At 38.0% G+C, this 25,187-nt stretch overlaps 1 protein-coding gene across 1 annotated transcript; it reads right to left on the bottom strand.

Moving 5' to 3' along the window:
- Positions 1 to 699: 699 nt before the first annotated feature.
- On the bottom strand, positions 700 to 23,862 carry LOC145996493 (15-hydroxyprostaglandin dehydrogenase [NAD(+)]-like). The gene is made up of 7 exons (XM_083132994.1): positions 23,730 to 23,862; positions 16,188 to 16,326; positions 14,427 to 14,553; positions 8,967 to 9,073; positions 7,064 to 7,237; positions 5,452 to 5,606; positions 700 to 1,148 (listed from the first exon to the last, which is right to left on the bottom strand). The coding sequence occupies exons 1-7, from the start codon at positions 23,768 to 23,770 to the stop codon at positions 1,016 to 1,018; spliced, it is 876 nt and encodes a 291-aa protein (XP_082989120.1). The 5' UTR covers positions 23,771 to 23,862; the 3' UTR covers positions 700 to 1,015.
- Positions 23,863 to 25,187: the final 1,325 nt, after the last annotated feature.

The raw sequence follows: 25,187 nt of genomic DNA, 5'->3' as shown, positions 1-25,187 counted from the left end.
CGAACCACTATGTACACACACCGGGTATTAAACCAGGAACCCCTTGGTTACAAGGCGACGGGAAGTTATTGTAACCTTAATAATATAACTTTGAAGTTCATTTTCTATCGTTTGACTCCAATAGATTGCTGTAGTATTTTTTTTATATACTACATTTGTTTTCTGTGTGTTAATCATCGACAGAGAGAACCGTTGTATAAGATCTTTTCTTAACTTCAGCTAATAACAGTGGGACCTCGGGCCGCCTCGATGGCGCAGTGGTAGCGTCGTCGCCTTGTAATCAAGGGGTCCCGAGTTCGATACCTGGTGGAGGCACAAATGGTTCGGATCCCACTTTAAACTGTAGGTCCAGTCCCGATTACCCTTACTGTGCATAAAGTGGATGTAAAACACTAAATCAATCAATCAAACAGTGTAACCTCGATTTAACGTTCTGCAGGACACCAAGAAGAATGAACTTAAAATGTGTAAAAATGTAACATGCTTCAAAATTTAGTAACTTGGACCACATATATTGATTGTAAAGTCCAGGGACGTAAAATCGGGTTTTCACTGTAGCTTTCTAAAACAACCCACCTTCTCTTAACAATATTCTAGCACCTGTTACATTTATTGAAGAATGGAATCTACCCTACTTGTGTACAAACAAGAAGTTACTTAATCCAATACTGCTATGTTTAGAAATTATACAATATCCTATTGTATTATAATATTAATTTTTTAATACTTAAGAAGAAAACAATTTCTACAAAATATTATTAGCGAGAAACCTTAAAGCACAACTTTGTTTCAAACATGTATGAAGAAAACACATTATCATCAACACTTTCGGACAGTATTTCGACACACTTATAGCAAAATCTTTTACTAACATTTCCAACTTGTGTAAGTTGAAATTCTATCTAAATAACATTTTTCTCAGGTGAAATTGAAAACAAAAGAAGCTAGTGAGAACGAAACAACTTTCTATGAGAACTGGAACAAACTTGTACGTAAAAATGTTAACTCGAAGCTTTTACTTGGCATCCCTGAAGGTGCGTCGATCTGGGACTTTCACCTCATAGTATTCTCCCCCCTCTGCAATCCAACAAGTTCCACTTGGGGCGCACTTCAGGATCCACATGAAGCAGTCTGAGGTTGTCTCAACCCTGAAAATGATGAACGTTGACTGTTCTTCATAAAATGTAAGCGCAATGTTAATATGAACACAAACAATCACGTGACTATGAGAAATAGTACATTTCATACGTGTTAGTTCTGGTGCTATTTTGCTCATGAATATATTGGTCGTAATTAAGGCCCTGATTTTTATGTAATTACATATTTCTCCCTTCGTATGTAGCCAAGCAAAAATGAAAGATTACAATGTTACGAATGATACATGTAATTTTCATGTTACATATTTTTACATATTTTGATGCTAAATACATATTTTTACATAAAATGCGTTATTTATACCATATTTCTGGTTTCATTGAGTAAGCAGCTATAATTGTGGGACAAACAAACATTCAAACAAATTATCGCACTGAATGTACTTTTTATTTCTCGCCGTTTTGTTCATTAAATAACATTTTTCTAAATGCTTCTCTTGCGGTGAAAAATATGTGACAAAACTTGCTAATCAATTCTATACTGTTGTCATTCACGTTATCTATTTATCAGATAATGCAATGCAATTTAACACATTAAAATTTCATTATTTGAAGATAACTTCTTAATATTGAGGAAAATAATATAGTATAATTACATTTTTACTGCCAGTAACATAAAGAACAGTACAGAAATGAGATTATAACTCCATTAAGCCTTGTTTCCATGATTATGAAAAACTAAATATGCTGACCAAGGCAGTAATTTATTTTATTAAAAACATAAACTAACGTAACGTTTCAACCTTCTAGCAAGGTCTTCTTCAGACTCTGTATCAAGTACAAAAAGTTGTACTTGATACAGAGTCTGAAGAAGACATTGCTAGAAGGTTGAAACGTTACGTTAGTTTATGTTTTTAATAAAATAAATTACTGCCTTGGTCAGCATATTTAGTTTTTCAGAAATGAGATGTTATGCGTATATTAGATGTTATACTTAGATATTTTATATATATTTCAGTAATTTTTTCTACACATTTATGAACAAATTTCGCATGTTTTGCCTACATAAAAGTTCGGGCTTACTCATAATATGAAGTTTCACAACATGAATAAAACAGCTACGCTGAGTGGTAGGGCTTTATCACATGCATTATATTCCTAGACCCAATTCGATCAGTCAATAGGAATGCTCAGAAGCCAGGTGATTTGCATTGACTTACGTTGTCACAGCTGACAGAGAATAGCATGTATTCATGTAAGAACCAAGGGCGTTCCGAAGGGAGGGCTAATGGATCACCAGCTCCCTCTCCCAAATGCATGGGCCAAAAATTAACCCTTAATTGGCCGTTGTATCTTGTGGGATACACTGCTTTCGATGCGTTCTTAAACGATCTCTGAGCTTGAGTTGAGCAAACGGGCAGTGTGGATCGTGAGATACGTGCGTTTTGACGATTCTACTCGTGTGCCATCTGTTGGATGTTTGTAGAACTGCATGCACAGTTGCATGGAGAGGACCATGGCATCTTGCAGTAGGAGCTCTAACAATGGGGTGGTAAGTTTATTTCTTGTTGACCTATTTTTATTTAATTTTGTAAGACGTGAGCATGAAATAAATGTGTATCGAAGTTATTAGAAAACTTCTAATATTTATAATACTTGAAATTGTTACCAAGTACGTTGTGAGCCAGTTCTTTATTTGTGTGTATCTACAGGGATACATTGCCCAAAAAAGGACAATTTCACCTTATCACATTCTAAGCAAATACAGAAGGAAATACATGTAGAATGCATGTTCTCTTGAACATTCTGTGTACTCTACCATTGCTTTTGCTCAGTATAAATGTCGTATTTTATGTTGTTGTAATTTGTAGGGTTATTTTCTAATATACAAATGTTTTTTTTTTACATATGAAGATATGTAGAAATATAGTATCATTGTAAAAGAAATTGCATCGTGTCTCGTTCTTTTTTCTCACTTTAGTTTCTCAATATTGTCTCTTTCTCTTTTACTAGAATATTATGACAGCACTTACGTTGACTCCACTTTGAACAACATGAATAGTTACATCATTTGTAAAATAATAATTTCCACTAGAGTATGTGCATTTGAATGAAATGGAAAATATTTTGTTAGCATTTTACATTTGTTTTCATACAACTGCCTCTTCTTTCACAGGATATCACAATACCACCATGGAAGTTTTATGGTTCCTCCTGGAAAACTGACCAAATCGGAAGAGGGAAGACGAAAGTAAAAGCACGGATTTGTGATAATTTCAGATCATGCCACATTTTATTTTCAAATTTGAAAATTGAAAACCAGTAAATGTATCATGTGAAGAGATACATCAATTTTGACACAGGATGACTTTAGTGCATCTTGTATTTCTTTCAAGGATTAGAAATTACAATTATCCAACATAAATGCAAACAATAACATAATTTCTTATTTCAATTTCATTTCTTAGAAAAGAAGAAAATCATTATCTACGATGACTCAATAATTTGTTTCCAGATTCAAGCCGTATTTTCAGAGGTGTTCTGTACAATGCTATGAGCATATCTGTCAGATCCACGCCACCCATGTGGACAGAACAAACTGTGACTCTGGCTAGCTCTTGTATATCCAAAGATCGTCGTGATGTCGAAGCAAAAGGAAGAAAAAAGTTTGAAAACATTGAAAACTTTCAGGATGGACATAGCTAATGGTCTCATTCACTCACATACACCAAAACGGGGAAGACCATCTCAAACAGACTTACCACAGAAATAAGTAAAGCATCGAATAGCACCACCTCCACTTCAAGATATAAGATATGACAGTGTTGGGCATTGGTCAAAAATTACAGAGAAAGGTCTTTGCATATTATGTGTCAATGGTTGACAGGTTCAAAAACAAGGAACTGCTTTTCAGCATTTAACCAAAAGTAGGTAGAAGATAAATAACAAGCATATGTCTGTAAAATGTTATGTAATTGGTGATTGTAGCACATTATTATAACACAAAAATACTTAATTTTACGTTTTTCTTCATTTTCTTACTAAATATATTTTTGAATATTCATTATACTAAGAAGGAAATGTGGAACGATTATATTTTATATGGTACGATTCTAATCATTGTAGGAGCACTGTTTACCTATGTATAATTACATGTATGTCTCTAATGGGCAATGTATCTCACAGGATACATTATGTATCTCATTATGTAATACATAAATATGTAAAAATAAAATATTTTTGTCATAATTATACTGAAAACATAGCATGTATCCTATTAATTAACTTTTTTCAGCATGTCATATATGTTTGCCCGTTTAAGGGTTAATGAAAAATTGGGTAATGTATAAGAATATAGGTATTGTGTAGACCACGATCTTAAAGTAAAATATCTCGACTAATGGGGAAAAATATTCCTTACTAATTAAACTGTTGTCAAATGGTTAGTGCTCTTGCCTTTGGTGCGAGCGTTCCTGGGTCCGATTGAAGGTGTCGGTGTCAAACATTTCAGCTTTGGTTCAGCATCGTGAGGGCAATTCATGACCTACTTGAAAGAGCGGGCTCCGGTGTCGAAAGCCAGAAAATAGCGGCCATGGGATTCGATGCTCTGACCACGCGTCACCTAGCGAAAAAAACACTTAGTGGACCCTGGCCCTTTACTTAGAGGGCTGTTGCACTATGGAGTTTAGTTATCAGGCGTCTTGCTGCCCACCCCCTAGTGTGTAGCTTCCAATTTGTGATGTCTACCTGGTGAAAGCATATAATCACCAAAGATATCGCACAATCTCCATCGCTGTTCCTATCTATATGCCTTTGTAGGCTCTGGAATGCATTTGTATATTGAAAAGTGACTCCAACATATGAGAGGACACTGACGTAACAGTTATATAGCATTCCTCCGTGGCGGAGTGGTCAGCACACCGCACTACGACGCCGAGTGTCCTGGATTCGAATCCAGGCCATGGGCATGAGTGTTCTTTGTGAGTGTCCATTAATCAATTTCATCATGTCATCCTCATCGTTACGATTAGTCAAATCAGGCAGAAAAGAGACGGTAAATAAACCTCCCTAAATAATGAATCGGGCAGGAAATACATTACGAACGGTCTGCTGGCTGTTGAACGTCCACGAACGGTTTTAATTCTCGGGGAAACATTCTTCTCGTGTGCCGATCCGAACCGAAGTGTGCCGACCGGAACCGAAGCGTGCCGAACAGAGCCGAGCGCTCGTAATGCGTTACTTCTCTTTTGATTTTCTTAAAATCAATTTGACCGATGCTGGTGCGTGCGAAGCCGACCTATCGTAATGTATTTTCTGCCTAAGAACTGTGGAAACTTGGAATTTGGCTTCGACTTACTTCTGAGGCGGAAGTGCGGCAAGATCCTTCCCTGCTATTTCGCTCCACTCTGCATTCATCTGTCGCTGGTGGGCGTTTCTCACCATATCTGTGTCTGTGACGCCTGGACAGATGGCGCACACTCGGACGCCAGTCTGCTTGTGGTGCCACTCATCCTGGGGAAACAACAGGAATAATATCAGTGTAAGGTCTCGTTATGAAATGACAGCGCCATAAGTGAAGAGATAGTAGTGTTGGCGTTGAGGCAGCAGGAAAGGTTTTCCAAAGGTGGTCAAAATCGAGAAGGTGTGTTCGAGATATTGATGCCGTATTTACCGTTGACGTGTCTTCAGAAGAAAGAAATGTTGGAAAGGCGGAAGAGATAGGAAGAACGTGATAGAGTATGAAAGAGAGACGAAAACAGAGGTTAATTTACACATGCATGAGGATCATCACGAGGATGCACAGTAACATACTCTTTCATGATGTCAGAGCATCCATTTTCATAATGTAAAAAAGTTTATAAACAGTTGAGGGTTGATAATCAATTATGACAATACAATCGAAACACCTTCCAAACTTAAAAATAATTAGGGGAGAAAGAGCAGAGAGGGGAAGGAAACACATACGAATATAGACACGACAGACAGCGAGAGAGAAATAAACAAGCAAGACTGAGAGGGGGGAGAATGATAAAAGAAAAAATATAAGAGTACTAGAATAATAAGAATAAGAAAAAGAAGGAAAAGAGAGAAATATAAAAAACAGAAAGAGGAAGAAAACAGAATAATGAAAGAGAAAAAATAAATAAAAAAGAAAGAAAGATAAATCCAAAGAGAAAATTAAGAAAAAGAAACGCACAGAGACAAAGAAAGAGAGAGGAGAGGAATATAAATCGAAAGAGAAAGGAAAAGACACGCAGACGGAGAGGAAATAAGAAAGAAGAGACAGAAATATGAATCCAAAGAGAAAGAAAAAGTAACACACAGGGGCAGACAGAGAGAAGAAAGAAATATAAATCCATAGAGAAAGATAAGGAAAAGAAACGCACAGAGAGAGATACAGGAGAAGCAGAGAAACAAAGAACAATAAGAGAGGGAGTAACGAAATAAAGAATCGCAGGAAAAGTAAATAAAGCAAGAGAGAATGAAAAGGAGGAATAATGAAAGAGCGAGAGTAAAATAAAAGAGAAACAAAAAATTAAACCAGAGACAGACAGAAAAAGGGAGAAAGAAATGAATAAGTAGAGAGCAAGCAAGCAGGAAGCAAGCAATAGAAGGGCAGGCTAGACACGAATAGATTCATGAGTAATGATATAGGGTGCGCCATAAGTCAGTTGTCACCAGCAATCGTTAGACTTTGTTTTGCCTAGCGTAGTGGAAGTCAGTTGTGAACTTGACTAGTGCGTATTACCCATAAGTCAGCGGACACTACCAGTTATTGGAGTCTCGTGTGAGGTTCTGTGTGACATTGATTGTTTGTTGTGTGGTGTTTGTGTTTGTTGTTATTGCACCAAATGCATTTTTGACAACTGACTTACATGTAAAACATTCTTAAACTAAAATTTTCACGTCCATGCTGCAACCGGACACAGAATTATGATACAAAGTTAATTGTAAGACATTTTACTTACTCCAAGCGATCTAGTGAATCCCACGACAAAGTGTTTAGTGGCCGTGTACACAGGCGCTCCTCGAAAAGGTTGAAAACCCAAAATGGACGCATTGTTGACTATAAGACCTCCTTTCCCGCCATTTTTCTTGCTCATGAAGTCCAAGGACAGGAACGTGCCTCGTACTGTCCCTTGCTAAAACGATGTAGAAAAAAATTAAAACGTTTTTAACCCTTAAACGCCGTGACTTTACATTGTTAAAACAACTTATTCAAAAATGAATTAAAAATACTCAATTTTTGACTAAATCTGCCTCTCAAACTAGCTCCGACCCGAATTTAGTCAAAAGTGACTACATGCAATTAGTAATTCATTTCAGTGTGTGATAGTCAAATGTGAGAAAGCAATTTTTCTAGTAACATTTAGTCAAATTTGAATAATTACGGTTTCTCAAGCTTGGGTCGTTTATTTAGGATGATTGCCCATTCCAACGATATTGAAATACAGTAAAACCTCGTTAATCCGGAACTCGATAAACCGGACTTCGCTTAATCCGGACAGGCAAAAGAAAAAAAGCAGAATGCAAGGTTTTAAATGTGGCTAGAAATCAACAAGAGAATTTCCCAAAGAAAAGGCAGTCAACCACTGACGAAATTCTGTTTCCCGCAGACTTTGTACGGCCTATGCCCTTTAAATACACCATAATAAACGTGTTTTGTTGCTATAAACGGAGTTTTAATGCACTTTCTATTGTTCTTTTAGGTTATTTCAGTTAATCCAGACTTTCGTTAAACCGGTTAACTTATCCCCCCCATTAGTCCGGATTAACGAGGTTTTACTGTAAATGCACATTTGGTGCGAAACTGTCACTCTTCGCCTTAAGGGTTAATGTTATTTCTATTTCTGTTTTCGAACGTCTCTTTTCTGACTCCTTGCTTAATCTCAACCATGATGATGAATGAAGAAGTGCTGACATTGTTGACGGGACAAACACAATGATGATTTACCGAAATTCGAACCTTGAGCATCTAGCTTCATGGTGTGGTTGGATGACCACGACGTTAATACATTTAATGAATGTGCATTTACCCATTGTCTCAACTTATGCATAGAACGAAGGCTGTTTTGCACCTTTTACGCTGCATGGTGTATAGTCACGGACACTTTTACGTTATACCGAAACAGTTGATTGTATTACTGTTGTTACAAATGTTCGTGACTGTACAACTCTCACCTCAAACCCATGAAATAACTCCTACATGTAGAGAAGGCATATAGAGGAAGGGCAATGTCGATCATGTTGTGGTGATGTGATCAGCACCACGCTCCGATCACCTTTACCCACTCTTGTCCCCAGGTACCCAATTAGAGGATGGGTGAGCCCAAGAGCTGCTGCATGCAGGGACAGCGCTGGAAAAGTTCATACATATTTTCATTAGAGCTTTTCATGCATTCAGGCAGTGTCATCATACCTTTTTTTTCATTTGCAAGCGGACGCCATAAAGTATTTCATAATTGTATGAAGTTCAGTTCAATAGTCTTTATTCTTGGGTGAGGTTCAGAAATTGCTGATCAGTTAATTATGAATATTTTAATCCAATAGCATGTCTAGAACCTTACATTTTATGTGTGAATGTCCCACACGTAACGCTGGAATGTCCCTTTACTGCTTTTATTTCAAAATTTTGAATTTCTCAAAATTTCTGGATTGACCGGTCTTAGCAGTTGTTTCAAGCAACGTTAACTGCAATTCGTAACTACTTTTTGAAATGAATAATTGTAACTTGGTTACTTTTTCAGGTAATAAGTAATGTAATTCCCTTTCTCTAATTGTAAATCAGTACAACAAATTTAATGAATCCTATCAAAGCGACAATTGGGAAATACCATATTGTTGACAACAATCGAAGTGATTTGAACTTACAGCATTAGTATCGACCGTTTCATACCACCGCTTGTCATTGAGGATGCCTGCGTTGTTCACCATAATGTCTGGACACCCGTATCTTTCCATTGTTTCTGAAATCATAGCTGAAATCATAAAAATACGCCATTAATAAAGTTTCGAAGAAATTGAACGTGTGGTTTTACTTTTATAAAGAGAAATCTGCATGCAGGCTAAATTACATATGCAAAAGCAATTCCAACTGACTAATGACAGAATAATGCCTGAGTTGCCCTACTCAGACTACACATGGGCGGAGTTTGAGCTTTTGCTTTGGGGGGGGAGACTCTGGAAGAAGCATATGACGTACCTGAGGGTTATTGAATATCCCCTAGTGTATAAGGGGTCCGGAGGCCTTCACCCGGAAATTTAAAAAAACAACAACTTAAAAACACTGAGTTCTAGGCCTTTTAGATTTGAAAATGTTAAATTTCCTCGCTTAAGTAAACAAATATTAATTAGTATATTGGTTGTCAGTTTTAAAAGAAGCAAAACAGTACGATTATTACATTTTGCATTTCATTAATTTTTTATTGATACAATACTCGTATTACTTTAAAGAAGTTACGGTACAATAGTAAGCTTCAGAAATTTTAGAAAAATTAAATTGAAAAGTTCTTTTGATGCCTCAGCAGTAACTGTTACTCAACTCATCTAAGACCCGCTATTGCGGCGCAATTTCCGCACATGCCATCATGCGAAACGTCAAGATTTGCGGTATGGCTTCATAACAAAAATGTAGGAACTGAAATTAATCATGTGTTTTTTTTTAGTCGTCTTTAAATTGGAGGGTCCAGGCCCACTCTGGCCCCTCCGGGCCTCCGCCTATGAGACTACAGTTATACAAGTTGAATTTGAATTATGCACACTTTCTCAACTAACCACCCCCCCCCCCCCAAAGCTTTGTTGCATGCGAAGCTAAATTCAACTGGGTGTAGTCAACTAACAGAAAAGGCTGGCTTACCCAGGTATCGTCCTCGCCTTGTAACCAAGGGGTTCCGGGTTCGATACCCGGTGGACACATGTAGTGGTCCGGATCTCACTTTAAACTGTAGGTCCAGTCCCAATTAGCCTTACTGTGCATAAATTGGTCATAAAACCAAACTCAATCAAACTAACAAAAATATGCAAGCTTTCACTGCATCGTATCCATGGATTTCAGCAGGATTATTTCCAGGGAGGGCCAAGGAAGATATTTTTCCGGGGATGGGCATGCATATTTTTACCCATAATAGTCTTGTCTCCTCAACCCCCCAACCCACAAGTCTGAAGTTATCATGTTCCTGCAACGTTTTTTTTAATGATTAACATACATTACTGATTGAAATGAAATTATATACATGAAATACGTACATACATACATGCCGACCCCCGTGGCGGAGTGGTTAGCACATCGCGCTATGCCAGGTGTCCCGAGTTCGAATCCTGGCTTGTCCTGGATGTCTGTATGTGTCCTTTCATCAATTTCATGATAACATCACTCATCCTCATCCATCTTCACAAATTAGCCAAAAGTGGCACAAAAAGCGAAGTAATGTAAAGCAAATCAATCAATCAATCAATACATACATATATAATCAATTCATCCGCCCCATAAAAAACCAACAACAAAATTATATAAATTGTCCCTTAAATGTGCACGCTACTTTTCCTAAATACAATTGTTCATGCATTTAAGAGAAAACCGTTTAGCAGCAGTACTTCTCTCCCTGGCAATTGCATTACAGAAAACAAATTGCGAACAAGAACATTTTCAGATCCAAAGTTTTGCAAGACGAAAACAATATTGATTTAAAATGGCGCAAAATTTTCATGAAGCGCCATGGAATTCTCTTCTACAATTTTTCTTTCATTTAGATAGTTCGGCGTCCAGGGCCAAGTCCCGCCGACCCCTAGCTACGGCTCTGAACTTGACAAGGCTGTACGAAGCAGATACGAAGACAATTTTACGAAATGTATTTTATTTGTATAAAATTTGAAATCGAGGGGTTAATTACAGCTCTGTGTGCCCCCTTACAGGTGTCTTGGCCGTTTGGAAGAAATAATGCAAGAAAGACGTGAAAACTAATTCCATCTTGAGTATCCTTTTGTCCTGCTACTCTTAGATTCTGCTAGTCTTGCTTCCCTTTACTTCAATGTTTGCCCCCCTAAAATTGATTCCCGTCCAAGTTTGGGGGTCAATGCACCCTGCCCCCTGTGGTTGCGCAACTGCACCAAAATACTTCATTTTCTTTAAGAGTATAATATCGTTTAATAACAGCGATAAGATTCCTCTATCTGCCACGTCCTCTCACGTGAGCATCTGCCAGTTTAGCACAGGGTAGAAACAATGAGATACCTCTGGGCACAGATCAGGGTGACTAACACTACGAATATATGGAAAGAAACAATAGATTTAACCCACTACGGAGGGTACAATTCGTAATATATTCTTGAATAATCATGTACAAGTACTAGATAACTTTAAAAATCTTTTCATACAATATTTTTTCTTCTATTTTATTTCCTATCAATTGCAGCCAATCTTCTTCTTTGGGCTTATTCTTCTTGTAATTACTAAGGCTTCTTCTTCTTGTAATTACTAAGGCTTCTTCTTCTTATAACTACTAAGGCTGGTTCTTATAATTACTAAGGCTTCTTCTTCTTGTAATTACTAAGGCTTCTTCTTATAACTACTAAGGCTGATTCTTATAATTACTAAGGCTTCTTCTTCTTATAATTACTAAGGCATCTTCTTCTTATAATTACTAAGATTTCTTCTTCTTGTAATTATTACATACTGTATATTTACATCCTTATTTACAAATTCCTGATGCTACTTAAGTTTCTTAATCTATGTAACATCATCCTTTCCTTATTCTTTATTTACGTCTTTTGGTTCGTTCATTGGTCTTGCTAATGAGTCTTTTAGATCCTGGCTGGATTGATTTTTACTTGTACGTGGATCATTAGATAAGCTTCCCTTTGTATCTTTGTATATACTTCCTGGAACCGTATGTATATCTAGGTTCTGTAGCTTATATCCACGTTCTTGTTTGGAAACGTCGTGCAATAGACCCAGTGGATCATAGTTGATGATTGGAGGTTGTATGATTTCTCCTCCTTCCCTTTTTCGTCTTGCCAGAATAGATTCTCCTCTCTTTTCTCGTTTCTTTGGCATCACCTTATACCGTGCGTCCATTTCAATCTTCAGCCGAGAGATCGGGAGAAGCGTGGCGGGCAGCGCTGACGGAGATGCCGACATTTGCGGCCTGTAATGCCTGTTTATTTTTATGGACATATGCAGACATTTATATAAATATTGCAAAACGAGCACTAACCTGTGTTATAAAAGTTGTTCAAACTGATATCCACCAAGTGCCAAGTGTGTAGACTTTCGGGGAGAATACGTTGAATAGCCTGAAACTTTCGTGCCTGTAGCTAAAGTCCTGGGTCGGGCCGATAACTTATCAGTTACCCTCGTAACGTGAATCTTGCGGCTGGCATTCCAATCCTCTCACTGACACAACACACATACACACTGCAATAACACAAATAAGTAAAACGGCAAGTAACCAATAATAACACTCTTGCGCACAGTACGAAATTAACACGATCTTGGTTTACATCTGCTCGCCACTATATTCACAGCTATGTCGCGAAGGAACAAAAAAAACTCGAGCTCGGAGATTTCAAATTGCAAGGAAGCTCACGAACACCATTGACTTTTAACGGTTTCGTCTACAGCGTAATCTTGATACAGTGTTGCACATTCGAAACCTCCAAACGATCCCCATCGACACAAAACTCTTTCAAGGATATAAACTTAAGCAGGACGTTACTGGTCAAAACTATGATTAAAATGTTTTATAATCTGTGGCTCTTAACATCGTTTCTAAAGCATATTTTTTTGTGTATATAAGGGCAGAACTTGGATGAATTACAGATGATAAATTATAACACAGGTTAGTGCTCGTTTTGCAATATTTATATAAATGTCTGCATATGGCCATAAAAATAAACGGGCATTACAGGCCGCAAATGTCGGTATCTCCGCCGGCGCCGCCCGCCACGCTTCTCCCGATCTCTCGGCTGAAGATCGAAATGGACGCACTGACGGAAATATTAAGAAAATCGATCTCCCAGATAGACAAAGAGAAAGGGGTTAGTTAAAGATCGCCGCCTTAACTTGGAGCTGCAATAGATGCGCCTACCAAAAGTGCTTGGGTGCCTGCCGTGAGATGGCGCTACACCTGGGACAAAACAACCCAAAAGCCGCACGAAACTCTCAGCTCGTGGGAACCGTAATGGACCCAGAATCGTAATTTCTTTACTTTTGTATAATGATCACTTATGCTATTACTGAATATTAATTACTCTTTCCACCTTATTTATATCCTGTTATTGTGCTAAGTTCATTTATTTATTTCATTATAATTAGTATTATTATCTACAATCATTATTTCACCACATCAGCGCTTTCCCTTTTTTCTTTTTACAATGGTAGCAGTTTTCTTGAGTGCTGCCATCTCTAGCCCACTTTCTAAACTGTTTTATGCATTATCAAATATAAGCGTCGTTCTTTTTGCATGCTGTCATCTATGATCCTCTACCTCAAACAACAACAATGCAGTTTGTGTACGTGACAGTTTGTATACGTGACATATCCTACATTTCTAGGTGAAAATAAAATAATATAAGGGCATAGACGTCTGTAAGGGGGGCAAGGATGGCCATATCTTTCCCTTAGAAAACGAATGTCAACCTAAAAGTACATTTACACACGTATAATTTGATTTCAGTCATAATAATTTATATTAATTATTATAATGGGGATGCAGGAATACGTTAATTTCAAATTCAAGAGGTGTTTTTTGAGGGGGCAACACTATTATCAGGGCTGCTTGTCCCTCCGTGGAAATAATCTGCGGATGTTCATGATTAGGGAGATATTTGCCCCCCCCCCCCGCCGTGCGCACGCCTATGCCACCGAAGTAGGCGTCCATATGTATTAATAGGTTAAAGCAGCTTCCCAAACACCACAACATTTATGGCTAACCACATTTCCTTTAGGCAAATTCCACTCAACTTGTGTCTTTGATTGATTGATTTAGTTTATTTTACTTCGTGTTTTGTGCCTCTTGGCTAATTTGCGAAGATGGGTATGAGTGATGAAATGATGAAATTGATGAATGGACATTCACAAACAACCAAGCCCGAGCGGGATTCGAACCCGGGACCCTTGGCGTCGCAGCGCGATGTGCTAACCACTCGGCCACAGGGTCCGACTCAACTTGTGCCTTGTTTCTATATCTTGTGAGGAGGAAATAGCCTACATGCTAAACCCCTCAACGGTTAGGCCTATACTTGCACCCTTCACGGCTCCTCCATTACACACTCTTGCCAATTTGAAATACAGGGCGTTACATTATAAATTGCACGAAACTTGAAGCTTCTTACTGGCAAAGTCACCATGTCTTGTGACGTCACATTTTGTGAAGAAGATCTCCGCACCCTCCTTGGCACATGGTTTGATCTCCTCGATTGTTTTCGCTCCAAGCTCATAGTTGTAGTCACTAGCACATATCTGCGGATAAAGAATGCTTTTCACAATTATCAGTGAAGTGCTAAACCACAGAGTATAGCACAATAACCAAACGAAATTTCAAAGCGGGGGGAAAACAAGGCACAGCAAAAAAATTAAAAGTCAACTTCAACAGAATGTTATTTCAAGGAGTTCTGTAACCTGTAGTTTATGTCAACTTCAGATTAGAAGGTTCACAAAACGATATCACAACTCTTAAAGCCTCCATGTTATTTAACAGGGTAGGAAATTTTCATAAGAAATATCACAGCGCTGAGTAACCGAAATGCCCTTAACGAACATGTATCTTCATTATGCATCTTCTAAAATAAGCGCAGCTTTATCTGCATTTCGTCCTCTGAGAATGTAAATGTTCTATGACCAATTTTTCATTTCTCAGGACAGACCCTTATAGTTTGACATGATACATTTATTGAACATTTGTCACCATTGCGCTGAAAGTTTGTATCACTGCAAAGGCTGATATATTGAAGCCTCTCTAAAAAAAATAGTTGTTTGGTTATGTACTTATGCTATAATGAATTACTGAAATCTCAGAACAGTTGAACGCAACACTGACTTTGATTTGAGAGTGCCAGTGTTGTATCTATAGCCACATAGAACAATCGGTTTTAGAAGTAATTTATTGTTTTGCTCTATTTTACTTTGCCTTTTGTGCCCCTTTTGGCTAATTTGCGAAGATGGGGATGAGTGATGATATGATGAAATTGATGAATTAACACACACAAACATCCATGCCCAGGTCAGGATTCGAACCCGGGACCCCTGGCGTCATAGCGCGATGTGCCACTCCGCCACGGGGGCCGGCGGTTTTAGAAGTGATATTAGGTAGTTGTTCTGTAATGGAGATGAAACAATTTCATTCTAAATTTGTCACTCGGTATCAAAGTAAAATAAATAAATTCAAGCAATCAACTACTGTGATTCCACTATTATTATTTTTTTGTCTGTTAATAACAAAAGAAAGAACAGAAGTCCACTACTCTTCTAAGGATTTCCCACAAGTGACTGAGGTTAGAATGTAAATTGTTTATGTCATATTCAGATGGCGCTTGTGGTTGGTTGAGTGAAATAGTCAAAAGGTTGGAGTTTTCATTCTCGTGGCTGTTTCCAATTTTTTTTTAAATGAGTTAAAAATACACTCAATATTGGTTGTACTTGTATGTAGGCATCAGACGATAGCAGAGACGAACCAATTGCATCCTAAATAGACCACAGTCAAAATGTCTCGGATTTATTTGGAGATAGAACATTTTCATTCTCAATGGACGATTTGCTAGTCTTAATCTGCATTATTGTTCACTACTGAAGCATTTTCAGCTTGGACATTCAGAAATCTTGAGTGAAATTATATGTAAGAGTTTAATTTCATTCTTAAAAAGACAGAACCTAAAAATTGAACGTTTTGGACAAATGAAACATTTTGAAGAAGGCGTATATGACGTAACATATACGATCCACGTTGTGGAAGTGCACGGAAGCAGCGCCCCGTTGGCAGAAATTTGAACTACGCCGGTCTCGCAATTTAAGTGGAATTACAAGGCAGAAGGCGATAGGAGAACCACATTGTCACATTGTCACATTATACAGAGTTTGTTGATTTTGTTCGAACATACCCTGCAACCGGCTTCAAGCAAGTACTTGCACATTTCCAAGCCTATCCCATCTGCTGCTCCAGTTACGCACACAATCTTCCCTTTCGGGTCCATGGGTATATCGCCTGCACTGCAACTCGAAGTGAATCGAAGAGGTAACCTACGAAAAGGAAGCATAAAGCAAGGTGGTATGTACAGTTCGTTTAAAATATTGTGGTTTAGTGATATCTTTTCAAACATTGATTCATAAGGACACTATACCGCGTTTGTTAGAACCTGTCCCGTTTCCCGCGCTAGGGATCGCTCGACAATTTCGGTGCCAATAAGAAACTAGGAAAAAATCGTCTGCTGGACAGCGAGGAGCTAATGGAAGCCAGAAGAGAGGCGCTTAAGTAGACGCTGTTGCCACGTGGCGTATTTTAATTGGCTGCCTGGCTTTGACTTTCCCCAGCACCGAGAAAAGCCAGCGATCAGCTAGCGCGGGAACCGGGACAGGTTGTAACAAACGCGGTATAACTTTTTGGAAATGCCGTACAGTGGGATCCACTAGTATTGCACGGCAAATTGTCCATGACCATTTTCATTAATTCTTCTCTTATATCCTGTGTGTTTGTTTTTAAACGATAGATTTTTATGTATGCTGGAGCAGAAGTTGTCAACAGCATGTTTTGAGTTTTCTTTTAATTTTTGAAGCTCTTGTTGGGTCAAGTAAAGTGTACGAACATGGTGGTGGACAATTTGCACGGTAATACTCATGGATCCCACTGTACAACATTAATGCTTTCTATGAATTATACAAAGTTGATATGAATTATATATATTAATTTCAGTCGGCGTTTTTTTAACACATTTTTAAATTGATTGTGGTTATTGAGTTCAGGTAAAAATATGTACTGTATGTACTGAAAATATTCAATATCAATGCTACTGTGAATTGGATTGCTAAGTGCACGATATTATTTTATACGTTTTCTTCTTTCAATGTGAATCTTTTGTTTCCAAATGGATATTTTTCATTTTCTTAGCTAATTAATGGAAAACAAAATGCTACAAATTTATACATTTTTTTAAGGGCCGGTTTTTCAATGTTCAGTTAAGGTTCATGTTAGCACGTAACTGGAAGTTAGTGAAAATTGCGGGTTTTCAATGTACAGTTAGCTCGTAACTGGAACTCTGGTGGCGATTATCTTTACTGGTACTTCTTCTTGCAGTTACCAGCCTAACTGGAAGTTACGAAGCAACATGGATGCCTCGTGCAGCTATCGAAGTTCCACACTCGCAACTTCACTGTCAGATTAAACAAGATATGATTCATAAAACTTTTAAATTCGTACAGAAAAATACTTATTTTGTTTGGCAGAGCTTACCAACGTCCATGCAAATATGGAAATTAAGCAGCGTAGTTGCTAGAATTCACTTGGCAAAGTTGTGTTAGAGAATTTGTGACCAGGATATCTGGTCTACCAGGCGCGACAATCTACAAACAGTAATGTGGTGTAGTGGTTACAGGCACCACCTTTCGGAGCGTGTTGTGTTTTGTAATGCGAGTTCGAGTCCTGGTCAAGGGTATTTTTTTTCTTGTCAATTATTTATTACATGTGTTGCATTCAATTCACGCTTTATTGTTGAATGATCTTCTCAGATAAATATTACTGTAAATTTTAAAATTATTTTTACTCGTACCTTCATATTTCTAGAAGTTTAGAAAGCTTGCTTACTATTAACATGTTTTTTCGCTCAACAACATGCATAGAGAGGTACAAATCATGCAGTCAAATGTACAATATTTACATGTTAATAATAATAATAGTGTTTATATCAACAAACAGGTATTATTAATGTCTCGACTTTCGAGTTCTTCACGCTTCCTGCGCTCAGGCACATATCCAGAGGGGGGCTTAGGGGGCTCGAGCCCCCCCGAAAGTTTTAGGTTTACACTAGATAAAATGAGGTTTTTTGTTTCTTGTGGTGTGAAATAAAATAATGTGACAATAATTTAAGGAGAGAAATAATTATCGAGGAAAGACGGAGAATGTTCCGTAACCCTGTTATTGATAACAGCACATATCCAAGATGGTGCACAGGGGGCTCGACCCTTTCCCCAGGATTTTTTTCAGTTAACGTTAGATAAAATTAGGTTTTTGGCTTCTTGAATAATGTGAAAATAATTTAAGGAGAGAAATAATTATCGAGGCAAGACAGAGAATGTTTTATACCCATGTTATTGTTAATAGCACGTATCCAAGGTGGGGATGAGATGGCTCGAGTCGCCCCCCCCCCCTCCCTCAGGAAATTTTTCAATTTACACTAGATAAAATTAGATTTTTAGCGTCTTGAATAATGTGAAGATAATAAATGTATAAATCTGAGAGAAATAATTATCGAGATAAGACGGAGAGTGTTCTATAACCCTATTATTGTCAATAGCACGTATCCAAGATGGGAATCAGGAGGCTCGAGGCCCCCCCCCCCAGGATTTTTTTTCTTTTTACACTAGATAAAATTAGGATTTTGGCTTCTTGAATAATGTGATGATAATTTTGGGAGAAATAATTATCGAGACAAGACGGAGAATGTTCTATAACCCTGTTATTGTTAATAGAACGTATCAAAGGTGGGGTTGAGGTGGCTCGAGGCCCCCCAGGATATTTTTTATTTTACATTAGATAAAATTAGGTTTTTGGCTTTTTGAATAATGTGACGATGATTTAAGGAGATAGACAATTATCGAGACAAGACGGAGAATGTTCTACAACGCTGTTGTTGATAATATTGCACGTAAACTTTTCTTGCGCTTTCGGTGTTGTCGCAGCGCACTTGAGCACTATGGAGAGACTTGACAGCATTTGGAAGCTGCACAATAAAGGTAGCGCCACACGTAGGGCGATTCGTTGTAATTTCTAATCTCTGGAAGGCGGGAAAGGCTACGTTCTTGAATGAGAGAAGGAGTCAACTACTGGCAGTATTAACGAATCGTTTTATCTGTGGAACGTTCTACAATATAATGAGGAAATAAATACGCGGATTCAATTTTTCGGTTGATCTGTACAAAGAATCTGCTAATGAGATTTCAGAGGTAAGTGTGACAATTCATACAGTCGATTAGTGATCAGTCAGCGTCCTCTGGTTGCTTTATAAGATATAGTGATTCGAAAATGAAGACATTGACAACAGCAGAACTTCCAGGGCCTCAGTGTAGTGCTAGTTCGGGTCGAGGGCTGAAGAAATCAAGGCCTCTCTCTCTTTCTCTCTCTCGTGAATATTTCAGCAGTACCGGATATTGGATTGGTTTATTAAAACAGAAATAAGCTGCATAGATCAACTGAAAATCAAAGTTTTGAGTGATGATTTAGTTTTGCCAGAACTAAATTTCGTGTATGCAGTCCGAGAATTTCATGCTATAAAAAAATACTTTTGTTTAAGCCTACTGGGTTCGAAACACATTCAAACACTTAACTACCATAAAGAGACAGCCGAAAATTTTATGAATGTCGAGAAGAGAAAGCAAGAAGATGTTGCATATGTAGACATTTCAGGCGGAAACTGCAGGCTCTACCAGAACCCGAATCAGGGCTCTACCAACTGAGCCACATAGCCACCTTTGACTTCAACCGATATTTCGTTAAAATGTCTACATAGTACATGTCCTGTGTATATCAAATCGTAAGGTGTTGCCTGTATAGCGAACAAGCACAGAAAATATAGGAGAGAGAAGAAAACTGAGGAGCATTCTCACCGGTTGAGGAGATTTTATTTATTTTGTGGTCAGCAAGAGCTACTACTTCGAGGTGACAATGACAGTGGCCTAATAAGGGAGATTTCACACCGTGTCGCCTGAGGATTTCAGAAGTCGAAATTAGGTTTGTGCGGCCTTTTGTGTCGCTACGGCGTGAAACGTTGCTGTTGATTGACCCATTCCAATCGACAAGTATCGCGTGTCCTTCGGTCTGAAACCTTCCTAAGTCTTGAAAATCCAAGTCACAAGGATGGAAAATTAGGGCCTTGTTAAGGTTAGGTTTGAAGGCAGGCAGACGACAGCACCCTAAAGGATAATATCCAAACCTGCAGAAAGAACGCATCTTACTTTAATCTCCAATACGGAATGATAAAACTTCTGGTGAGTTGATTTTAAAAAATGTGTCCGAGATAAAGAGTGGCGTGCCCAGGATTTTTGGAAGGGAGAGGGGTTACGGATACTATTTTTGGTGGTCAGTCCTGATTTTGTAATTTTTTCCTGTCTTTGACGTTCTTCTTCTTATTTTTTTTTTAAAAAATGGAATACTGGGTAAAATGGGGTTATGACCTCACCAACCCTCCCTTGGGCACGTCACTGGAGAAAAATGAGTAAGCATTTGATCATACTGGGAGACGAAACATTAGATGTGTTGGGAACGGAAGGGTTTTCACTGTGCATTAATTTGTTTCGTGATCTAGCTATATTCGTGAAGACTTCCTTTGTTTCGTACCGATATATGACAAGACAGCGGAAGCTGTGACAGGCATTTTTGAACACTTGTGAGTGCTAAGGCCTGAATCTGAACAATTTGATGGGTTTCGGCTTTTATAAGAGCTGCAAACATGGGAGGACAAGACACGTTAGTGGTGTTCAGGCTCGAATCAGAGAGAAATATTCGAGAGCTGTCTGCGTCCAGTTCGCAGCCCACAATTTGAATCTCGCGTTGTCGAGTGGATTGTCCATCCCGTGCATGTGTAACAGCTTCGTAAAAACACTCAAAGACACCATAGATGTTTTTATGCCTGATGAGAAGAAATGGACAAACACACATACTGAGATGGTTCCGGCACACAATGTTAATGCATGGAAACAGAGGAGTCGAGTGGTAAAAAATGTTCCGCTTTCACGTTCTGATTAAAATGACAGCCTTACAGTGGCGACGATTTACTCCCCATTTTTTTGCCTCAACATTATGGCCTCTTATTGTTAAGCCTTGTCTACCAAGAGAAAGTAAACTTTCCTTGCACCGCCCTCCGTCCCCCCCCCCCCCGTTTTGGAACCCAATTGCCACCACTGGTCTTAAATATGCAATTCTGAAGTTCTTACTATACCCCTTAAAAATGGTGTTGAGCCCCCCCGAAAGGAATTCCTGGATACGTGCCTGTCTGCGCTTGAGCCTCATAACATCATTTCCCCCACGTGGAATTTGCCTTTATTAGAAGAAAACCAAATTTGTAGTGCTGTCTTTCGTTAATTTATTTCGTAAGCATCGCAGATCGATTTCCTGTAATTTCCGTGCTTCAGAATTGCCAACATACTGTTTCGGAGAACGAACCATGGTTTAGTTAACTGGTAGTTACTTTCACATTGAAAAACCCGATGTTGGTTAAGACTGGCTGTTATCTCTAACTGGCAGTTAGTTAACAGAGAGACTAACAGGACATTGAAAAACTGGCCCTAAGTAGGATAAATAATCTAAAATTGAGAGTTTCTTAACCGACCGTTGTATATATTTAAGAGCAATAAAAATCGTTAAAAAAATGATTATATTAAGCCTCTCCTCTTCATAACGCATTTTAATATAGTTTTTGTGTTATTGCAACTGTTCTTACAACTCTTCAGGCACTAAACCATTTTTAACTCCAGTTGTTTACTTTTGGGCCTAAAGTTGTAGTTTAGTTGTTCTTGTTGTTGCTATTTACCTCTCTGTGTTGTCTGTTTTAGACAGACTACTTTTTTACTTGTGTATTTACTATTCATTATTATCGGCAGTTTATCATGCCTGTTGGACAAAACAGGGAGAAAGCACATCTTTCAAAAAAAAAATGTTTTTCCCTCGAGTTTGAAAATGAAGATTTCAACTGCAACGAGGCATTCCACGAAAAGTGGTCCTACTCCATGTAAAGAACAAAAATGAATCAATAATGAAGTGAATATTGTTTTGATTGCATTAAAGTTTAAATGTTTTTAAATGTATAGCTAATATTTGAATATTTCACCTACAAAAATTACCAGCATCTCTAGCCTACATACTTCACAGACAAGTGAAGTAAAACTTTCCTACATACTCTAAAGCGTCATTTTCGTTAATGCTTTCGATGCATTCATTCTGTCATCATTCTCAAGGTTTTTCCATTTGTTAGCAAACACGAGAGAGTACTTCGGAATTCTATGAAATTAGGGTAAATGTCTGTTATATCGGAGACACATTGAAATCGGATATTTTGTGTTTCGGATGGTTCGTACTTACCAATTGTGTATTGCGGAACATAGTTAAAGGTGCCATTATGCTTCTTACACGAAAATAACTTCGATTTTTCACATTACGAGTAATTCTTTTGGTTCCTTTCTTCCGTTGCGGAACATACAATATGGCGCGCACAGCTGTGGATCATCGCGCGTTGTGCTTGTGTTTTGTCGATATGGAGTGGGTATGCAGTGTTTCCAACCTTCTTAACCGAAAAATACTTACTTTCGTGTTCATTATGTCATCACAAACCATTGACGGATAGCCCCAAAAACCATTCACGATAGCCCCACGGACCATTTCTGGCAAGGTTAGGTTAGGTAAGCATAGTTAGAAAAAATCTCGTAAAAAAAGGCACGTTTGGAAACACTGGCGAGACCGCGTGACTTTCGACGCTCGCGCCATCTGCAGGTACATAATGGAAACAACGGCATAATGTTGTCGATTTGCACAAAATGCAAGTTTATTATATCAAAAGTGCTTATTTCTTGTTGTGCAGCATTCTACGGTGAGAAAATACCTCCACGAACTTTCAAAATGCTACAGAAACTCATTTCCGTAAGTAGTTTCTTCTGTAAAAATAAAGAAATGTGTCTCCGATATAACAGACATTTACCGAAATGAGTTCATTTTTTTCTGAAATGAATAGAATATTTATTTCTGAAATGCGAGCCCTCAGGCAGTACGTATACACACCAAGTGTTAGTTTACAATTATGTAAAGAGATAATGTTACATGAATAACTCTATATCCATACACACATATACAGGGTAGAGTTCGTGTTCACTCTACAGCAAAGGAACGTTACCGTAATACATCTATACAGGATGGAAATCACAGAAATCACTTCTGCCCCGGATACTGTCCCCCTATCCTCCCCCCTTATCCCTCCTATGTCACGTCATACCCTTCACTTTCCATTAAGGCTTGCTTATCGTTGCTTACAGATAGTCTTGAGATAGATACCTAGGACTCTGATGTCACGTCCAATCTTATGTCTAGAACCTTACATTTTGTGTGTAAAACGTCACACGCGTAACGCTGAAATGTCCCTAACACATAATAGTCAAAAACTTTGATAAGTATCGTAAGATAAACAATTCCATTACAGGATTTTTTTTATTCTTTGTAGTTTGCACAAGTATCACTAGTCTTCCCATTTGTTCCAACTTTCCGACTCACAAATTTTTCCTCCACGATGATTACCGATTATATTTCAAATACAAAATAAAATTATGAATTACGATTATGAATATACCATAGCCATTACTTGGGTAATTGAAATTACGAACTTTAATACAAAACACAACGTACGACTAATGGAAAATACATTTCTGTAAATTTGTATAATTCAACTTACCATCGGAAAGGTAGATTTCGTAATCTTTTCACAGCCTGCATGATGAAACAGATCTTTTTCTTAAAGAAGTCGAAATTTTTGAGATCTATCAATGTAGAACAGCAAGCTTTGCAAGTTCAGTCATGGTTATCAGATTTTAGAAACGTTGTTCAAGATTAATAGATCATGGTTGAATTGCAACATGTAAAACCGCGTTCATTGGTTGTCGTAAAAGTCACCGTAAATTTAAAATATAGAGATTTTTTTTGACCCTATCAACTGTTAGTCGATTTTGGTCATCTTTCTGAGTTTTTTGCAAAATGTATTTATTTCACTATATACTTATTTTTCACAACAATGAATATATACGGTTTGTTAGATCGTCAAATTACATCTACTTGCATATCCATAAATAAGCCATATAGTGGGAGGAATGGGATCCGTGAGCAGGGCAGTTAGAGATGTAGGGAATGGAACTCCATGGCGACGCAAACCATTATATAATTTAACTCATTCTCTGTCGAAATTAGGACATTGTAAAAAGAGATATGTGGCATCTTGATTAAACTTCTCCACATTTGCAGGCTTGTTTTGCTGTAATATGTAATCGTGCTAAATGCTCATTAGTGCGAACATGACCTGTACGTAGACGTATTATAAAAGTAATAATAACTGATCTTGGAAGATTATATGAGTAGTACCAAGGCTTGTTTTGTGAATGTTCTGCAAGCCATTTATATGTGTTGCCCGCGGATTGAAATTGTTCCATACACCACTGTTTCCATTTATCTTGAAGTTTATATTTAACTCTTGGGAGAAGATCCGTGTATGGAAGTCTCGCAAGTGAGGTAGATTCCGATGATCGGGCGGCTTTGGCATATACGTCCACACGTTCATTTCCCGTGTTTACTTGGTGAGCCTTTACGTAACTAAACTGAACGTTGATATTTCTTCCATTAGCATACTGGGAAGAGAAGTTGATAATGTGTGATTATATTTCACAGAAGAAAGTTGCGTGTACGTCATGCTTTAGCATAAAATGTGGACGATCTTTTCTATGGTAAGATCTGTTGATTTTACAAGTTCCTGAGTATGGCAATGCTTAGTGGCGTAGCCAAGCGTTTCATAACTGGTATAGTTGTTTAGAACCCAATTATATATTTTTACCATATTTCCGCGTATTTCACTTGTTTCGTTTTTTAAAACATAAACTGGGTCAAGTGAGGAGCCCACAAATTCCACCCTCGATTGAGTAGTGGTAATGCTATTGATTTCGATTTCCTGGCCCTATCTGTGCATAAAGTGGACTTTATGAACATTATGATGGAATTCCCCCACCCCATACTGACAATACAGGGCATTTTAATCTGCCGTACGCACGAAATACATTAACGTGTGTGTGTGTGTCTGTGTGTGTGTCATGGCCGTAGGCAGGAAAAATATTGGGGGGGAGTTCATTCATAATTGTTCTCTTGACGT

Source organism: Lepisma saccharinum, chromosome 12 (genome assembly GCF_977018435.1).
Source record: "Lepisma saccharinum chromosome 12, izLepSacc3.1, whole genome shotgun sequence".
NCBI lineage: Eukaryota > Metazoa > Arthropoda > Insecta > Zygentoma > Lepismatidae > Lepisma > Lepisma saccharinum.
The sequence above is the reverse complement of the archived record's forward strand: the minus strand, read 5'-3'. Positions and strand labels throughout refer to the sequence as shown.

What these genes read in the sequence shown, in the direction of transcription:
- LOC145996493 (XM_083132994.1), bottom strand. Translation starts at nt 23,770, where the DNA reads ATGCAGGCTGTGAAAAGATTACGAAATCTACCTTTCCGATG. An exon ending in CGAAATCTACCTTTCCGATG is followed by an intron (nt 16,327 to 23,729) that starts GTAAGTTGAATT and finishes TCCTTTTCGTAG; the next exon opens with GTTACCTCTTCGATTCACTT. An exon ending in AAACGGTCGATACTAATGCT is followed by an intron (nt 7,238 to 8,966) that starts GTAAGTTCAAAT and finishes ACATCGTTTTAG; the next exon opens with CAAGGGACAGTACGAGGCAC.